Source organism: Pimephales promelas, chromosome 17, assembly GCF_988280905.1.
Source record: "Pimephales promelas chromosome 17, fPimPro1.hap1.1, whole genome shotgun sequence".
Lineage (NCBI taxonomy): Eukaryota > Metazoa > Chordata > Actinopteri > Cypriniformes > Leuciscidae > Pimephales > Pimephales promelas.
In genome coordinates, this window is record NC_142785.1 from 2,896,151 (window position 1) to 2,911,497 (window position 15,347).

At 37.1% G+C, this 15,347-nt stretch overlaps 2 protein-coding genes across 6 annotated transcripts in view; one reads left to right on the forward strand and one right to left on the reverse strand.

Annotated features, from left to right (window-relative positions):
* arhgap22b (Rho GTPase activating protein 22b) overlaps window positions 1-6,703 on the forward strand; it is a 36,894-nt gene extending 30,191 nt beyond the window's left edge. Inside the window, exons 9-10 of the mRNA XM_039655294.2 lie at window positions 2,880-3,723; window positions 6,033-6,703. Coding sequence (XP_039511228.2) covers window positions 2,880-3,723; window positions 6,033-6,255 — 1,067 coding nt within the window. The 3' untranslated portion in view covers window positions 6,256-6,703. The remainder of the gene's footprint in view (window positions 1-2,879; window positions 3,724-6,032) is intronic.
* A 1,888-nt stretch (window positions 6,704-8,591) lies between these two features.
* mapk8b (mitogen-activated protein kinase 8b) overlaps window positions 8,592-15,347 on the reverse strand; it is a 67,529-nt gene continuing 60,773 nt past the window's right edge. For 4 of the 5 annotated variants that reach the window (XM_089121765.1, XM_089121767.1, XM_039655311.2 and 1 more), the window contains exons 9-12: window positions 14,139-14,263; window positions 13,980-14,043; window positions 13,730-13,807; window positions 8,592-11,012 (exon numbers count right to left, since the gene is read on the reverse strand). In XM_089121765.1, coding sequence (XP_088977891.1) covers window positions 10,864-11,012; window positions 13,730-13,807; window positions 13,980-14,043; window positions 14,139-14,263 — 416 coding nt within the window. In that variant the 3' untranslated portion in view covers window positions 8,592-10,863. Of the gene's footprint in view, window positions 11,018-13,729; window positions 13,808-13,979; window positions 14,044-14,138; window positions 14,264-15,347 lie in introns of all 5 variants that reach the window. The other variant, XM_039655317.2, reaches the window with a different exon arrangement.

Below are 15,347 nucleotides of genomic sequence, written 5' to 3' on the forward strand. Positions count from 1 at the left end.
TTTTGCAATATTTTCAGAATGTAATAATACAATTAAATTTCTCTCAACAATGCAATTACGACTCCACGACTTATAGTCAGGTGCGCCTTATTTTTCTGAAAATATGGTAAATGTTATAATGTGCAACTACATGAGCTTGAGTTGATCCTTAAGAACAAATGATGCAATGAAAATAAGCAAACTAACCATAATGTAAATTAAACAGATTACCAAAGTACGTTTTACAAAAAAAAAAAAAAATGCTATTTTAGTCTTCTACTTCAAAAGTTCACATTTAATTATTTGTGAAATTTACTAGCAATTTCTGAGTGAAAATAGTTTCTACGCCAAAGTCTAAAATGATTGTGATTTTAACTGGTTAACAAGTTTCATTTCTATCTACAGTGAAGAACTGTAATACACTGTAAAACATTATATGATCAATAAGTTATGACAAAATCTTCCATTGCTTTAACTTATCAAAAAATTAAATAATTTTTAAAGTGAGTTTAACGTAATTTTAAATTTAAAAGTTACCTTAAACATCCAAGCTAAGCAACTTTTGTTTACAGTGTAGATCTAACCTCATATTTAATGTAATTTGACAGTAAAATAGAGGTAAATTTACAATTTTAAGTCATTGCATAATTACAGTGAAAAAAAACATAAATTTACATTCCATGCGTGATACTTAACATTTGATATATTTTTAGTTTTTCTTACCAGTTATGTACATTAGGGTTTCAATGTTACATGTAATTGTGTTAAATTAATGTTTATTGCATTACATTAGTGACCAGGATGGGGTTTAGTATTGTGTGAATGACACTGTGCAGATTTTATGTAGTCAAATTGACCTTCTCAGCTTGTGATAAGCTTTGATTCATCATGATTTCTCATCACCACCATTTTTTGGTGGCTGTCAGTGTTATACAATGGTACAAAACAGATATTAGTACTTCAATAGGTTGGTATATTTACATTATATCAGTTAATGAAATACTGTACATTTACTTTAAAGTCTCGAGCCCTTGTAGCCAATAATTGTATCTCTTTAAAACTCATCTTTGATCACCAAAATTACACATTTAATTTTTTTTTTCCTTGAAAAAATGTCTTCATGTCTTAAAATAGCTTGAATGTAACTCGACACTAGAGCCAGACCGATATATCGGCCGATATTAGGCATTTTCCATAATATCGGTATCGGCAGTTATAATGGCCGATAAATGAATATTTAAAAAATAAAATAAAAACGGACGAAACACGCTTTAATCATCTCTCCTTGGCCTGTTATATTGAGAATGTATGTTTTACAATTTGCAGTATGATGTTATCTATTGCTAAATTATGGCTCATCATAGACTAGCTAACCACAAAGCTAGCTAACGCCACTATCATCAGTGGAAGACCGCTAACGTTAACATTAATGAGCTTGGAAACCACAATGAACTTTTTCTGCCTAAATAAAGTAATTATTACTGTATTTATAACTAGCATATCTCTAGTTACAGTCCCTGCATTGTAAAATGTAAGTTATACTTGCGAGGAGTGAACATTTAGACATAGAGAAAAAGTATCGTATCTTGTGTAGAAAAGTTAGCTTTTCTTTTACACGTGTGTGAAATCCAACAATATTTTAAAAAAAAAAAAAAATCGGAAAATTTTATAAAATTTTAAAACCCCAAAATATTTGTATCATATCGGCCTTCAAAATCCTTTATCGGTCAGGCTCTACTCGACACCCTCGCCTCACTAAGTATACAAGGTTTAATGAATATGCAAATGAGCCCCGCCTCCACTCACTCACTCAGAGATCCACTCGTTGCCGATCACACGTTGATCTGATTCGTTACACGGTAGTTTGTGACGTCAGAAACACCAGCGATTTTGAACCCATTTTTGAGGTTACCGCAGAAATGCTGTCGACTTATGAATTTACACATGATTTGTCTTAAAGCATATTAAAAACACCACACAGACATATAAACAACATTAAAGGGTTAGTTCACCCAAAAATGAAAATTCTGTCAGTATTTACTCACCCTCATGTTGTTCCAACCCCGTAAGACCTTCGTTCATCTTCAGAACACAAATTAAGATATTTAAGATATTAAGATCGCTCCTGCATACTAGTCCATAGGCTTCTTGAGGGACTGGCTCTTGCTGTCCTCGAAAAGTCATTAAAGACATCGTTAAAATAGTCCAAGTGACTACAGGGGCTCAATCTTAAGTTTATCAAACGACGAGAACACTTTTGTGCGCAAAAAAACAACAAAAATAACGACTTTATTTCAACTATTCACTTCCTTCTCCATGGGCCTGTAGTCAGTTAACGTAGTGTGATTGCGTAGAGCTACGTCACACGTAGGCTCACTATTGGCCGACGCTGGTCATGTGTGTGATGCGTGTGACGTACAATAACAGAAGCTTACGCTATTAAACTAGTAACCTGACTCGCGCAGAGGGAGAAATAAACGAATAGTTGAAATAAAGTCGTTATTTTTGTTGTTTTTTTGCGCACAAAAGTGTTCTCGTCGTTTGATAAACTTAAGATTGAGCCACTGTAGTCACTTGGACTATTTTAACAATGTCTTTAATGACTTTGAGGACAGCAAGAGCCAGTCCCTCAAGAAGCCTATGGACTAGTATGCAGGAGCGATCTTAATATCTTAAATATCTTTATTTGTGTTCCGAAGATGAACGAAGGTCTTACGGGGTTGGAACAACATGAGGGTGAGTAAATACTGACAGAATTTTCATTTTTGGGTGAACTAACCCTTTAAAAGCTTGATTTTCACCACAGGGGGACTTCAAATCTGTAAATGTAATCCCAATGTAGGAAGTACATTAAATGAGGCTGATGGATACAGCATTACCTGTGCTTGTGTGTTTTACAGGCACCTCCCTTGTTCAGCATCTCATGACGTTACTGATTAGCAAGCATGATCGCCTGTACACTGAAAAAGACTCTGAAACATCACAGAACCAGATGGAGGTAAAGGACCAAAGCCAGCAACATCAGCAGTCCACCCTGGTCGACTGGATCTCCGAGGAGGATCTCCAAACCTGCCCACCCACAGCCAAGAATGACCCGCCCAGTAGCAGTGCCTCACCTGTGGATGCCGTTTGCTCCTCGAAGTCTGTGCCTCAGGGAAAGGGAGAGACGGCCGTCAGCCCCAGTAAACAGGTCAAGACTCTTCCAGGGTGGAAGTACACCTTTAAAGGCTCCTCTCCCCGGCCACAGTCCGCCAAAGTCTCCGCGGTGGACGTGAGCACGGGCTCCAGCGGGAACTGGCTCATGAACGGGCTTTCCTCGCTCCGGGGACACCGACGCACCTCATCCGGAGAACGCTCCAGAGATTCAGGCTCCTCTCAGAGACTGTCCACCTATGATAACGTCACGTCTTCGTCAAGTCTGGGCAGCGTGTTGAGTATGGACAGCACGCCTTGGTCCACCTCCTCATGTGAGATCTCGGTCCCGGACTCCGGAGGCGAGCCGTTAGGGGCCGAAGACGGGCCGAGCGCTCAGGAGGAACGAGCCGAGGAGGAAGAGAAGCCCAACGAACAGATCGAGGACATCGGCGGCACTGAGGAGAACCAGGCGAGTGGGAACGTGGCACCGGTCATTCGAGTTGTGGATGAAGACGCTGAAGAAACCTCCTCATCTCTGGTCAGCGTCGTGGCAGAGCTGAAAGAAGAGCTGAGGAAGCAGAAACAGACTTATGAATCTAGAATTAAAAAGTAAGGCTGCTGCTTCTTAAAGGAGTAGTTCACTTTTAAAAAACACTTTTGCTGATAATTTACTCACCCCCATGTAGGGCCAATCCCAATTCTACCCCTCACCCCTTCACTTTCCCCTTCCCCTCCGTTTTGCGCGTCCACGTGAAGGGGTAGGGCTGTCCCAATTCTCTTTTGGTTGGAGGGGGAGGGCTAGGGTGAAGGGCCAGATAGCCCTTCAAACGAAGATTTTTCGGGAGCACACTTCAAACGAAGGGGTATGAGAAGTGTCACTGCTAACCCAGGCTGGCTGCCCAAGCGACAAAGGAGACCCATAAATTTAAGTATTTGTGGCTTTAATAAGTATTATAACGACAAATAATAATTTGCTTTATGTTACATTCAATATTGTGTTCATATTTACGGTCAGTTTCTTCACAGAAACGTTTGTAAAAAAAAACAAAAAAAAAAACGCTAAAATGACTGTAGTTTGCTAACGATAGTCCCGCAACATATTTTCGTCGTCTCCGTTGTTTCCTGCGAACTTCACAAGATGCAAGAAAATAGCTGTAACCCACGCGACTGAGATAACTGCAGCTGTCGACGGCATCTTGGAAGTTGTGATAAACATCGGCGCATCTCCTGTGACGTAGGCGCTAGCGACGACTTATAATGACGTTTAACGGAGGCGTAGTGGTGTCCCATTTCTTAGGGGAATATTTTCACCCCTACGCATTGCCACTCTGTTTCAAGGGTCAAGGGGAAGGCGAAGGGGTAGGGTTAGAATTGGGATTGGCCCGTAATCCAAGAGGTCCACGTCTTTATTTCTTCAGTCGAAAAGAAATTAAGGTTTTTGATGAAAACATTCCAGGATTTTCTCCATATAATGGGAACCAAACGGTTCAAGGTCCAAATGAGAGTTTCAGTGCAAACTACAAATTGTTCAAAGGGCTTTAAACGATTCCAGACGATGAATAAGGGTCTTATCGAGCGAAACAATTGGTCATTTCAAACATAAATTAAAAAGTTTAAGTTCTATAAGCTCAAATGCTCGCCTTGCTCTGTTCTGTGATGCGCGTTCGTGACTCTCCTGTTCGAACTCGTTCATCAAAATGAACAAATCTTTTTTCGAGTCATTTGGTTCATTCACCAAATGACTCGAAAAAATATTCGTTCCTTTTGATGAACGAGTTCGAACAGGAGAGTCACACAGAACAGAGCAAGGCGAGCATTTGTGCTTATAAAACATATTTTTTTTAACATAAATTTATTAATTACATATTTTAACATAATTTAACATACATTTATTAATTACAACATTACATAAATTTAACATAATTTTTTTTTTTAACATAAATCTTTTAACATAAATTTAATTTTTAAACGAGCGATCGTTTCGCTAGATAAGACCCTTATTCATCGTCTGGTGTCGTTTAAAGCCCTTGAAGCTGCACTGAAACTGTGGTTAATCAAATCGCCAAAAAACATGGTTACACTTTACACACACCATGGTTTATTTTCGTAAGGGATATGGAAAGCAAATGAAAATATCAACAAAAAAGTCAAGCACCACAAAATAATATGACTCTTTTGCAAGGGTCCAAGGGATATTATTTGTTTCCACCAAACTTTAGAAAATAATTATATAAAAAAAAATAATTTGGGGGTCCTCAGCCTTTGTATACTTTTCCAACTCGATACATTAAATTTGAATTAATTAATGAAAATATATATTAGGGCTGTCAAATGATTAATCACATTCAAAATAAAAGTTTGTGTTTACATAATATATGTGGGTGCACTATGTATAATTATTTGATATATATATATATATATATATATATATATATAAATACACACACGTGCTTGTATATATTTAAGAAATATTTTCATGTATATACTTATAATATATAATTATATATATATTATATAAATAATATTTTTTTCTTAAATTACATGCATATGTGTGTATTTATATATATACAAAATAATTATACACAGTGCACCCACATATATTATGTAGACACTTTGCAGACTTTTATTTTGGATTAATCGTTTGACAGCCCTAATATATATGTATGTAAAGTCATATATTTGACTAAAGCACTATTAGTGTTAGATGTACGAACCTTGAAAATATAACTGTGTTGTTATTTGTCTGCCGGTAGGATAAAAAAACAACGTATTAATTTGACCAGTCTACGATCTACGAATAAATACACTTTTTAAAGTAATTTTTTTTCTCTCAAATTGCAGGCCTTGAGTTTCCCCTAAACTGTTACTGTTGGTGGTGATATTTGTATTGACTCACGGCTGTGTTCTGCCCTCTACAGGCTGGAAGACTCAAGTGCAGCCCTGTGTGCGCAGATGGAGAGACTCGAGCAAGAGATGGAGCAGGAGAGGAAAAGAAAACGAATGCTTGAGATCAAACTGAGAAACTCTGAACGAGCGCGTGAGGACGCGGAAAACCGCAATCGCCTCCTCGAGAAAGAGATGGAAGACTTCTTCTCCACGCTGGGGGACCTGGCTCTTGGAAGCCGCACCAGTGACATTTAATGCAAAAAAAAATAAACACAAGGACCACGCAAGATGATGTTGTCTCAGGCCATCTCCATAAATTATATGGACAATTTTATGTCTGCAAAATTCCACTATCACTAATTCAACCAGTCACTTTTTCACCATTCCAGCAGCGTTACGTTTATTAAACCAGTTTACACCTGTCGTTTTAAAGCGACGTCTTTTTTCAAGGAGTGGAACATCTGAATCCGGTCGTGAAATCACGCATCGTTTGCATGTTCGAGGTTCCCAGTCTGAATGCTAATATGAGCAGATCTGGTGGACATTAAGCAGACCACTGGCGCAGAAACGTCACTTATAATGACATCGGGACAGTGACTTTGTCAAGGTCTTAAAGGAGTAGTTCATTTTTAAAAAAAACTTTTGCTGATAATTTACTCACCCCCATGTCATCCAAGATGTCCAAGATTCTTTCTTCAGTCGAAAAGAAATTAAGGTTTTTGATGAAAACATTCCAGGATTTTTCTCCGTATAATGGATTTCAATGGGGTCCAAACAGTTCAAGGTCCAAATGAGAGTTTCAGTGCAAACTACAAACTGTTCAAAGGGCTTTAAACGATTCCAGACGATGAATAAGGGTCTTATCAAGTGAAACGATCGCTCATTTCAAAAATAAATAACAAAGTTTAAGTTTTATAAGCACAAATGCTCGCCTTGCTCTGTCCTGTATTGCGCGTTTGTGACTCTCCTGTTCAAACTCGTTCATCAAAATGAATGAATCGTTTTCTGAGTCATTTGGTTCATTTTGTTAGTTGAATGAACCAAATGACACGAAAAATATTTGTTCATTTTGATGAACGAGTTCAAACAGGAGAGTCACAAACGCGCATCACAGAAAAGAGCAAGGCGAGCATTTGAGCTTATAAAACTTAAACTTTGTTATTTTTTTTTAAATGAGTGATCGTTTCACTTGATAAGATCCTTATTCATCATCTGGTGTCGTTTAAAGCCCTTTGAAGCAGCACTGAAACTCTCATTTGGACCTTGAACCGTTTGGACCCCATTGAAGTCCATTATATGGAGAAAAATCCTGGAATGTTTTCATCAAAAATCTTAATTTCTTTTCGACTGAAGAAAGAAAGACATGGACATCTTGGATGACATGGGGGTGAGTAAACTAAATTATCAGCAAAAGTTTTTTTTTTTTAAAGTGAACTACTCCTTTAAAGTAAACGCAAGCATACTTGACTACAATAGCTCCAGATCTTGGCATTCGGTGGTATTTTGAGAGGTCATTTAAAAGAAGCTAGAAATGTGACTTTTGTCAATTGAGCTCATTTTCTATTTATTTTACACTGTTGAAGTGCTTAGAAAGTCTAGAAATGCTCTGTGGATGTTTCTTAAAACGAGTGGTCAGATACTGTGTCATAGATTATGTAGACTCGGCTCATTCTCTGAACTACTGCACAGTAGGTCATATTATATATTAGCATGATGGCCGTAGCCTAATGGTCAACTTTCCAGGCTGCTAATATGAATGTTTCAGGTTCAAGAAGAAGAGACCCAGAAACTGGACATCACCACTGTGCCCTCAAGCTAAGTGCTTTCTGCTGCTCAACATGTTTCACTTGGATATTACCAGAACGACAGCTTTTACAAAAGTCTTTATGCATATTTAGAGTATGTGAAGATGTTATACATCATTATGATTCGACTATTATACTGCGGTCATACGTGACGATTAGTCTTCTGTGCTGTGCTGAAATGTTCCCATGTGTCACTGTGGTGGTATGTAATTATTCACAAAGACCTAAATTAAATTGTAAACTGAAAAAAAAATTGAAAGAGCATACATCTTGTAAAAGCGATCTGATCATCTACTTTATGTGGCTGGTTTGTCATCTAGCACAGCTTATACACATACAGTGTTAAAAGGGATAGTTCACTTTGAAATTAATTTTTGATGTTTTATCTTACCTCAAGGGCATCCAAGATGTAGGTTTCTTTGTTTCACAGTAGTTTCAATTTTGATGTTTTTAGGTCAAACCGTTCTTGTCTGTCAGTCATATAATGGAGGTCTATGGTCACCACCTCAAAGAGCATGCACAGAGAAGTCCAAATTAAACATGATTTAATGACTCGTAAATGTAAGTACACATTGATGGCCTAAGACACGAAACGAGCGGTTTGAGCGAGAAAACGAACAGTATTTATATCGTTTTTACCTCGTGTAATCCAAGTGATCTGAATCAGTTGTTCAATGATTTAATCAGTAACGCCACTGCTAAAAAAACTAAATAACTCACAATATTCAATCTAAAACATACATAAACTTCTCGTATATTGAGCTGCAATGAGACAAGGGAAAATGATTCTGATTCAAACTGGTGTTTATTTGCAGTACATGTACAATTGGTATCATAAGATCCCAGTGCATTCTTTGTGCACACTTCTCATTGTCTGTATGCTGTTGAGTGCACACAGAGTTAGCAATTTAATAATAGCTGGCGTTGCTAGCAAATATTACATACCAGCACCAAATCTTAACATATTGGTAATTCAAGATATTTTACAGATGTTTTTAAATTGAACTTACCAGGTTGATCAAAGTCCTGTGGCTAAACATGAAACCTTGCTAACATCAGCCACAGAATTTAGTTTTTGGTAAGACAGGTTATGTAACATTGATGAAAAAAAGCCACAAAAAAAAAAAATCCAGATTTAAAAAGACAAAAAAAATGTGTTTATCAGACAGTACCAAACATATCTCTACCTCTGGGTACATATTTAAAACTAATAAGTCTAGATCTAGCGATTACAACTAGCATGACAGCAGTGGGTATTGCACAACAACTGTAAAAAAATGAGTACAAAGAAAATTAAAAACAAAAAGATCAAATTTACATTTCAGTTCTTTTACTTCTAGGTGAAGTATACATAATGTACAAAACTATACGTTGCCTACTATTGACAATAGTTCACTTTAGAAATAAATAAATAATGAAATCTGTATTAACATTTTACGGGCAACTACGTCGGAAAAAAAAAAATCTAGAAATTTTGAGTGAGGTAGTTCATCAAAGCCTACTTTGATCTGAATTATAACATTTTTGAGAGATGAAATAAAAGGAAAAAAAATCTAAAAGTTAAAATTCATTAGCCTAAAGACAGTGAAGAAAAAATTAAGAGCACTTAAAAAAAACGTCCGGGATGCGACTCAAATAAAAGAGTATATATGCCGATCATTATGCAAACACAAACCTTCGGTTCCTACATCCTTTCAACCATCACCATACATACGCATGTCCGTTCGAGAGCATTGCATCATGGGAAATGTAGTTCCCACCTACAGCATTTGTTGCAATATCTTGCACATTTCCCTAAACAAAATAAAGCTGCAAACCATATATGCATACCAAAAATGTTCCAATTTGCTATCACTTTGATGAAAGACCTTGCTTGAGGAAACGTCCCTTTCTCAACCTTTCGATCTACATCACACACACACACACACGTCCAATACAATAGAAAAATAGACACTCCAACGTGATATGAACAGGATTACTTTGAAAAACCTCACCCAAATTTCTTCATCTTTCTAATCATTCAGGAATGAATGCTGGACTCAGGCACTTTCTCCATTTTGAAAACAAAATAAAAGCCCAATGATGAATGACACCTGATGGATTTACCTTGTAGTCATTGTATTCTTTACAGTAGGAGGAGTAGAGTTTACACTTCATACACTAAGATATAATTACATTCCAAAACATTACATAATCAAAGATTTTTTTTTTTATAAAATGATTTTTTTTTTAACGTTAGATTGCCAAGTCCTTTCATTACGATCTATTTTAAACCGTTTTCATTGCTGCAACTAAAATAACATCATTAAAAAAAATCTTTTTTTTTTCATAGCCTAACGAATAAGATCACGTCGGTATACGCAGTTTGATTGTAGACACTAAAGAAATCAAAAGCGTTTCTTATGCAGGGACCAAATATCCAATTTCGGTTTCATATCATATATTGAAGTGTTCAAACAACTGTACAGCGCTGAAAGAAAGCTTAATGAAATATGTACAGACTAGATTACATACGGTGACACTTAAAAACTTGTGTTTTTACAGAGAGTAAATGGTGTACATTTGAAAAAGAGTAGCTTACAGACCCTAAGAGCGCTTTAAAATGTGTTTTTGTAAAGCCAAACCAAATAAAACGTCCATCATAGACCGATCAGATGCGTTTTACACGGCACCGACTCCCAAACACTAGTAACAGTGTGGAAACGTTAATTTATCCAGGAAGAACCTCCACTAATTAGTGATTCAAATGACTCTCAAAAAAATAAAACATCTCAAAAATATATTCACCATCCATCTTTACAAATAAACTACTCAAATCATTCCACATCCAAATGGCAAGATGACGTCGCACGGGGCTAGCTTCAATCTGATGCGAAATTAAAGTACAGCAAATGAAAGCAGTCAAAGTAATGCTGGTTTGGTGCCCTCAACAACTCTTACCTCCGTTCTTAAGCTTTTTCGATTCAAAAGAACTTGTCGAGTTTGAGAAAGAAAGGAGGACACGTGTCCGTTTGCCAGTGAAGAGGGATGTTAGCGGGAACGGGATGCACGAGGATGGTCATCTACAGCAGCCCAGCGGTCCTGTGGTCTCCTGACTGCTGTCCGTGTCCGAGGTCACGGTGGGGTCGCTGGACATGGACGACGCGTCGTTTGTGGAGGAGGAGGACGTCGTCGAGGGCTCCTGGGAGTCTTTGCTCACTGCTGCACCTGTGCTATGAGGAACACAGCACATTTTTATCAGACCGGTACGACTGATGAAACCGTGTGAACGTGGACAGGTTTTAACCAGTGAACATCTTTACAGCATGATCAATTTACAAGCAAGCAAGAGATTTAGAATTTATGCTTAAATTCTAAAAAATATGCTTAAATTTACATATTCTTAATATATTACATTATGTTGCTTTTCAAGTAAATGGATCTGGTAGATGTTTAGACATTTAATGGGGGGGAAATGATTGATAAATTGTAAATAAAAGGTTACATAGCCAAACTTTTGTAATGTTTCAATGTACATCAGAAGCAAGATTGTGTAAGATTTTAACCCTCTGGGGACTAAGCCCTTTTTGGTCCGTTTTCTCTATTTTTACATTTGGGCTTGTAAACTATAGACCTTATGCACCAGCAGGTCATTTTTTACGAGCAGTTCATTCATACCAATGCAAGATCGCTGTGGAAATACAAAAGACAACGAGCGCAGTGCTGAAAAGGGGCGGGGCTACATAAGGTCTATGTTATGGAGATGGAACGCTGCCTATGTGTTTGGTATCTATGGATTCAGAAGACTCTAAGCTAACATAAGCACGCATGTAATGTGTTTAAAAATGAAGTATGAGTGAAAAATGTACAATAATAGTTAGGGCTGTCAACTTTAGTCGTTTAGTCGACTAATCGGTCGATGCCAACATTCTTATTGGTCGACCAGTTGCATTTTTTTTTTTCACCAATAGAAAGAATTTTTCAATGATTTACTCCTTGATATTTATTCATTTATAAGCAGTTATTTATTACTGTATTCTAAATATAATTAGCCTATGTTTTGTCCCCAACTTTAAAATGCTTTAATTTAGGCTATTTTTGTAACTGCGCCACAGTTTAACGCACACACATAATACACTCGGGGACCGCACCTGTGGCTGGCTGCGCTGCTGCTCGCGCTCGGTAAGGGATGCTGTAGTCATTCAGTTAGAACGCTGCTTGTTTTGGCTTTAGTCGATAAAATTTCCAGGAAATCTAAATCTTATGTCTTGCTGCATTTTAAAACAAAGACGACAAGACTGTGGAGGGAGGCGATCGCGTTGCTCCATTATGAGCGCGCAAGTCGCGCGCCTACATTTGAAATCGAACTTGAGCGCGCAAAAGACGTGAGCAGCCTTTTAACGGCTATATCATGCGGACTCAATAGATTGTGTTTTCTTAATGTTTTCGTTTTTATTTGTACACTTGACGCATTTGAAAATAGCCTAAATAATGCAACAAAACGAAAATAAACCTATACGCGGTCCTACAGCCTATTATTAGGATTGTTTTTAAGTTATTTGGGTTTTTGTGTGTTGTTTTAAAACGCCTTGATCGTCAGGACGAAAGTTAACCCATAGCTTTGAAAGTAAAGAAAAATATAAAGCCTGTATAAACGAGAGCTTTTGTTGGGATTTTTCATATTTTTTGCAGCGTGTGGTGTGGTCAGGTGCGCGATTGTGACTGTTATAGACGTAGGACAGAGCTCTTCACTTTTTGCTAAAAGTTAAAAAAATCACTTAATTTTCAAAGAATTGTATTATTATTATAGTTTTATTTATTTGTGATGTTTTTTCGTTGTTGTTTTATAAATGCTCAATGACAATTGTTTAAAAAATGTTTAATCAAAACATCAGGTTTTTTTTTTTTTTTAAGTCGACTAATCGTTGCGCAGGACTCGACTTTGGTCGACTAAGGATTTCTTTGGTTGAATACAGCCCTAATAATAGTAGAGAATTTCAAAAACAGAAAATCGATTTTTGTCATTTATTTCTGAAAATCACACATCACACAACAATAGTGAACAGTTTTTGAACAAAAAAAATATTTGTCAAAGCCTTTGCTTGACAGACATGTGTAATTGTTAAATAAAATGTGTAACGAACAATGAAAAATCTAACTTTATTTACAAATAGTCCCGGGTGTTAGAATTTTCTAAACAATGCTTTCTCCTCGTCACTCTCTCCAGTAATTGTTCCAGAGCCTGTTCCATCGTAAATCGTTTATTTTGGGCGGTACCGCCCAATCCGTCCCCAGAGGGTTAAAGAGGACCTATTGTGCTTTTTTTTTTTTTTTTACATGTTCATCTTACTTTAGTGTGTAATGTTGCTGTTTGAGCGTGAAAAAGCTCTGAAAAGTACCAGCGCACACAGTTATTCTCTATATCAGTGTTTGTGAACTCCCTGAAACGCCTCCATTGTAGTCTTGAGTCACAATATTCCTCATCTAAATAATTAATACACAGAATAAAGGGGCGAGTCCTGGTTGATTAAGTTAGTAGTGTGTTAAACTGGTGGTTATGGTAAGGGGCGGGGCATTTCCCAAACACACTCGAAGCACTCGACAGTGTGCTTTTCAGAAGGAACTAAACGGAGCATTACTGACAGACAGAGAAGAGAGGAGCTGCAGCAATGGAGAATCTGTGAAAAATAAGGTGATTTTTGAACATTCAAGCATGATCTATTGACCTCTTCTAGTAGAGCCCAAATACATACTGCCGAAAATAATTGTAAACATAACACTTTATCAAGATTTCAGTTAACGCATTAGTAAGTTCTTCTATTTCTAAACCTGCTTCAGAGCAAAGCTTCATAATCCAGGGTTAAAACGTAAAACAATTAACCCAAGGTTAACCACAGTGTGAAAAGCCTAGAAAGTTCATTTCATAAATCAAGGAGGAAACTAACCTAGTGAGGCCGGCGGTCCTCGGATCACTCCGTTTTTCGTTCGCTCCTCCAAGTCCAGCACTTCCTTATATATCAGCTCTGATCAGGGAACAGATACAGAGGAGCACCAGATTAGGTCAGGAAACATGTCGTCGTAGGTGTTACACAATTTATTACAAATCTTATATTCAAGATCTAAATAAAAAGGCAAAAATAATCATGCGTTTGACATATCTTAAAATTATGAATGACAACATATAAAAACAAGCACCTTTCCACTCTTCTACTGTGTGTTCTCTCTCATCTAGTTGTTTATCCGTGATCGCCGGTGGCGGCTGAAACCAAGCAGATAAAGGTCAATCGGATACATCACAAAGGAAAGATAATGATACGTCATGCGCTCAGGAATAATGAGCACTGAAGCACTTACCGCTTCCACCTCTGACGGATCGTACCACACGTTGATGTAGGGGTGCTGGAGGGCCTCGTCCACTGAGATTCGCTTCGACGCATCTATTACCAGCATTTTGGATAACAAGTCTCGGGCCTGGCTCGCTGAAAAATAATTGCATTTAAATCAGAAACTGAATCGCCATGGACAGTCATGCTGATCTAGGATTACTGAATTTGATGGGAGTTTAATGAAGGCAAACAAACACAGTTCTGTGTCTTTAGAAGCCAAGTTGAAACAGCCAAGCAAAATTAAATGATAATTAAATAAAATATATAAAAATAATAAAATGAATTAAATGCACCTTTAAAGCTGCACTGTGTGATTTTTATGCCCATCTAGTGGTGAAAAGGTATATGACCATCCAGTGAATATTAGTTTCTGTTCCTCTCAATTCCGATTTCGTTTTAACTCCTACGGTGGCCAGTGTAGTCCAAGTTTAACATTGCTTCCAGTTCGACCTCGTCCATGAGTGCTAACTCAAACGTAAACGCGAAAGGCGAAGCTTGAATTAACGGGTATGTCCCTCTTTGGCTAATGTACTTTCAAGATGGAGGGGCAACATGGCGAACCCCTTACCCGTATGTATTTCCAATGGCATATTATACACTCACGAGAATACTTTATTACTTGAACGAAGTAAATATACATTAATGAGCACATATATTTTTGATATATATAAGTGTTTTTAGCTAAGAATAAACTAAAAGAGTTACACAGTGTAGCTTTAATTAAAGCAATGAGCTAGTGGGAGTCATGGATTACAGTTGAAGACCCCATGAATTTTTTTGTTATAGTTTCCTTTCTTGGCACATTTCCTTTTGAAACAGGAGAAGCGGCACATTTTAATAGGCTCAAGCCTTTTTATATACAGCCAATAGTTTATGGCTGTAAAATATATATATTTTTAATTTGTAATTGGTTTCGGTGGACACTTTTCTTATCTAGAAATGGCATCAAATGGTGCAAGAAATCTGAAGCACTTTAAGATCTCATCTTAAACATTTTATTTTCTTGGATGGCTTATACTCGACAATTGGCCTACTGGTTTAATATGCATTTTCATGTATAAATATTTGTATTTGTTGTATTGTTTCTGTTGTTTTTAAACGTATGACTTATTTTTTATTGCATTTGTTTTAATGTTGGTTCATTTTATTCTGTTTGGGGGGGTTAAACAACTTTTTA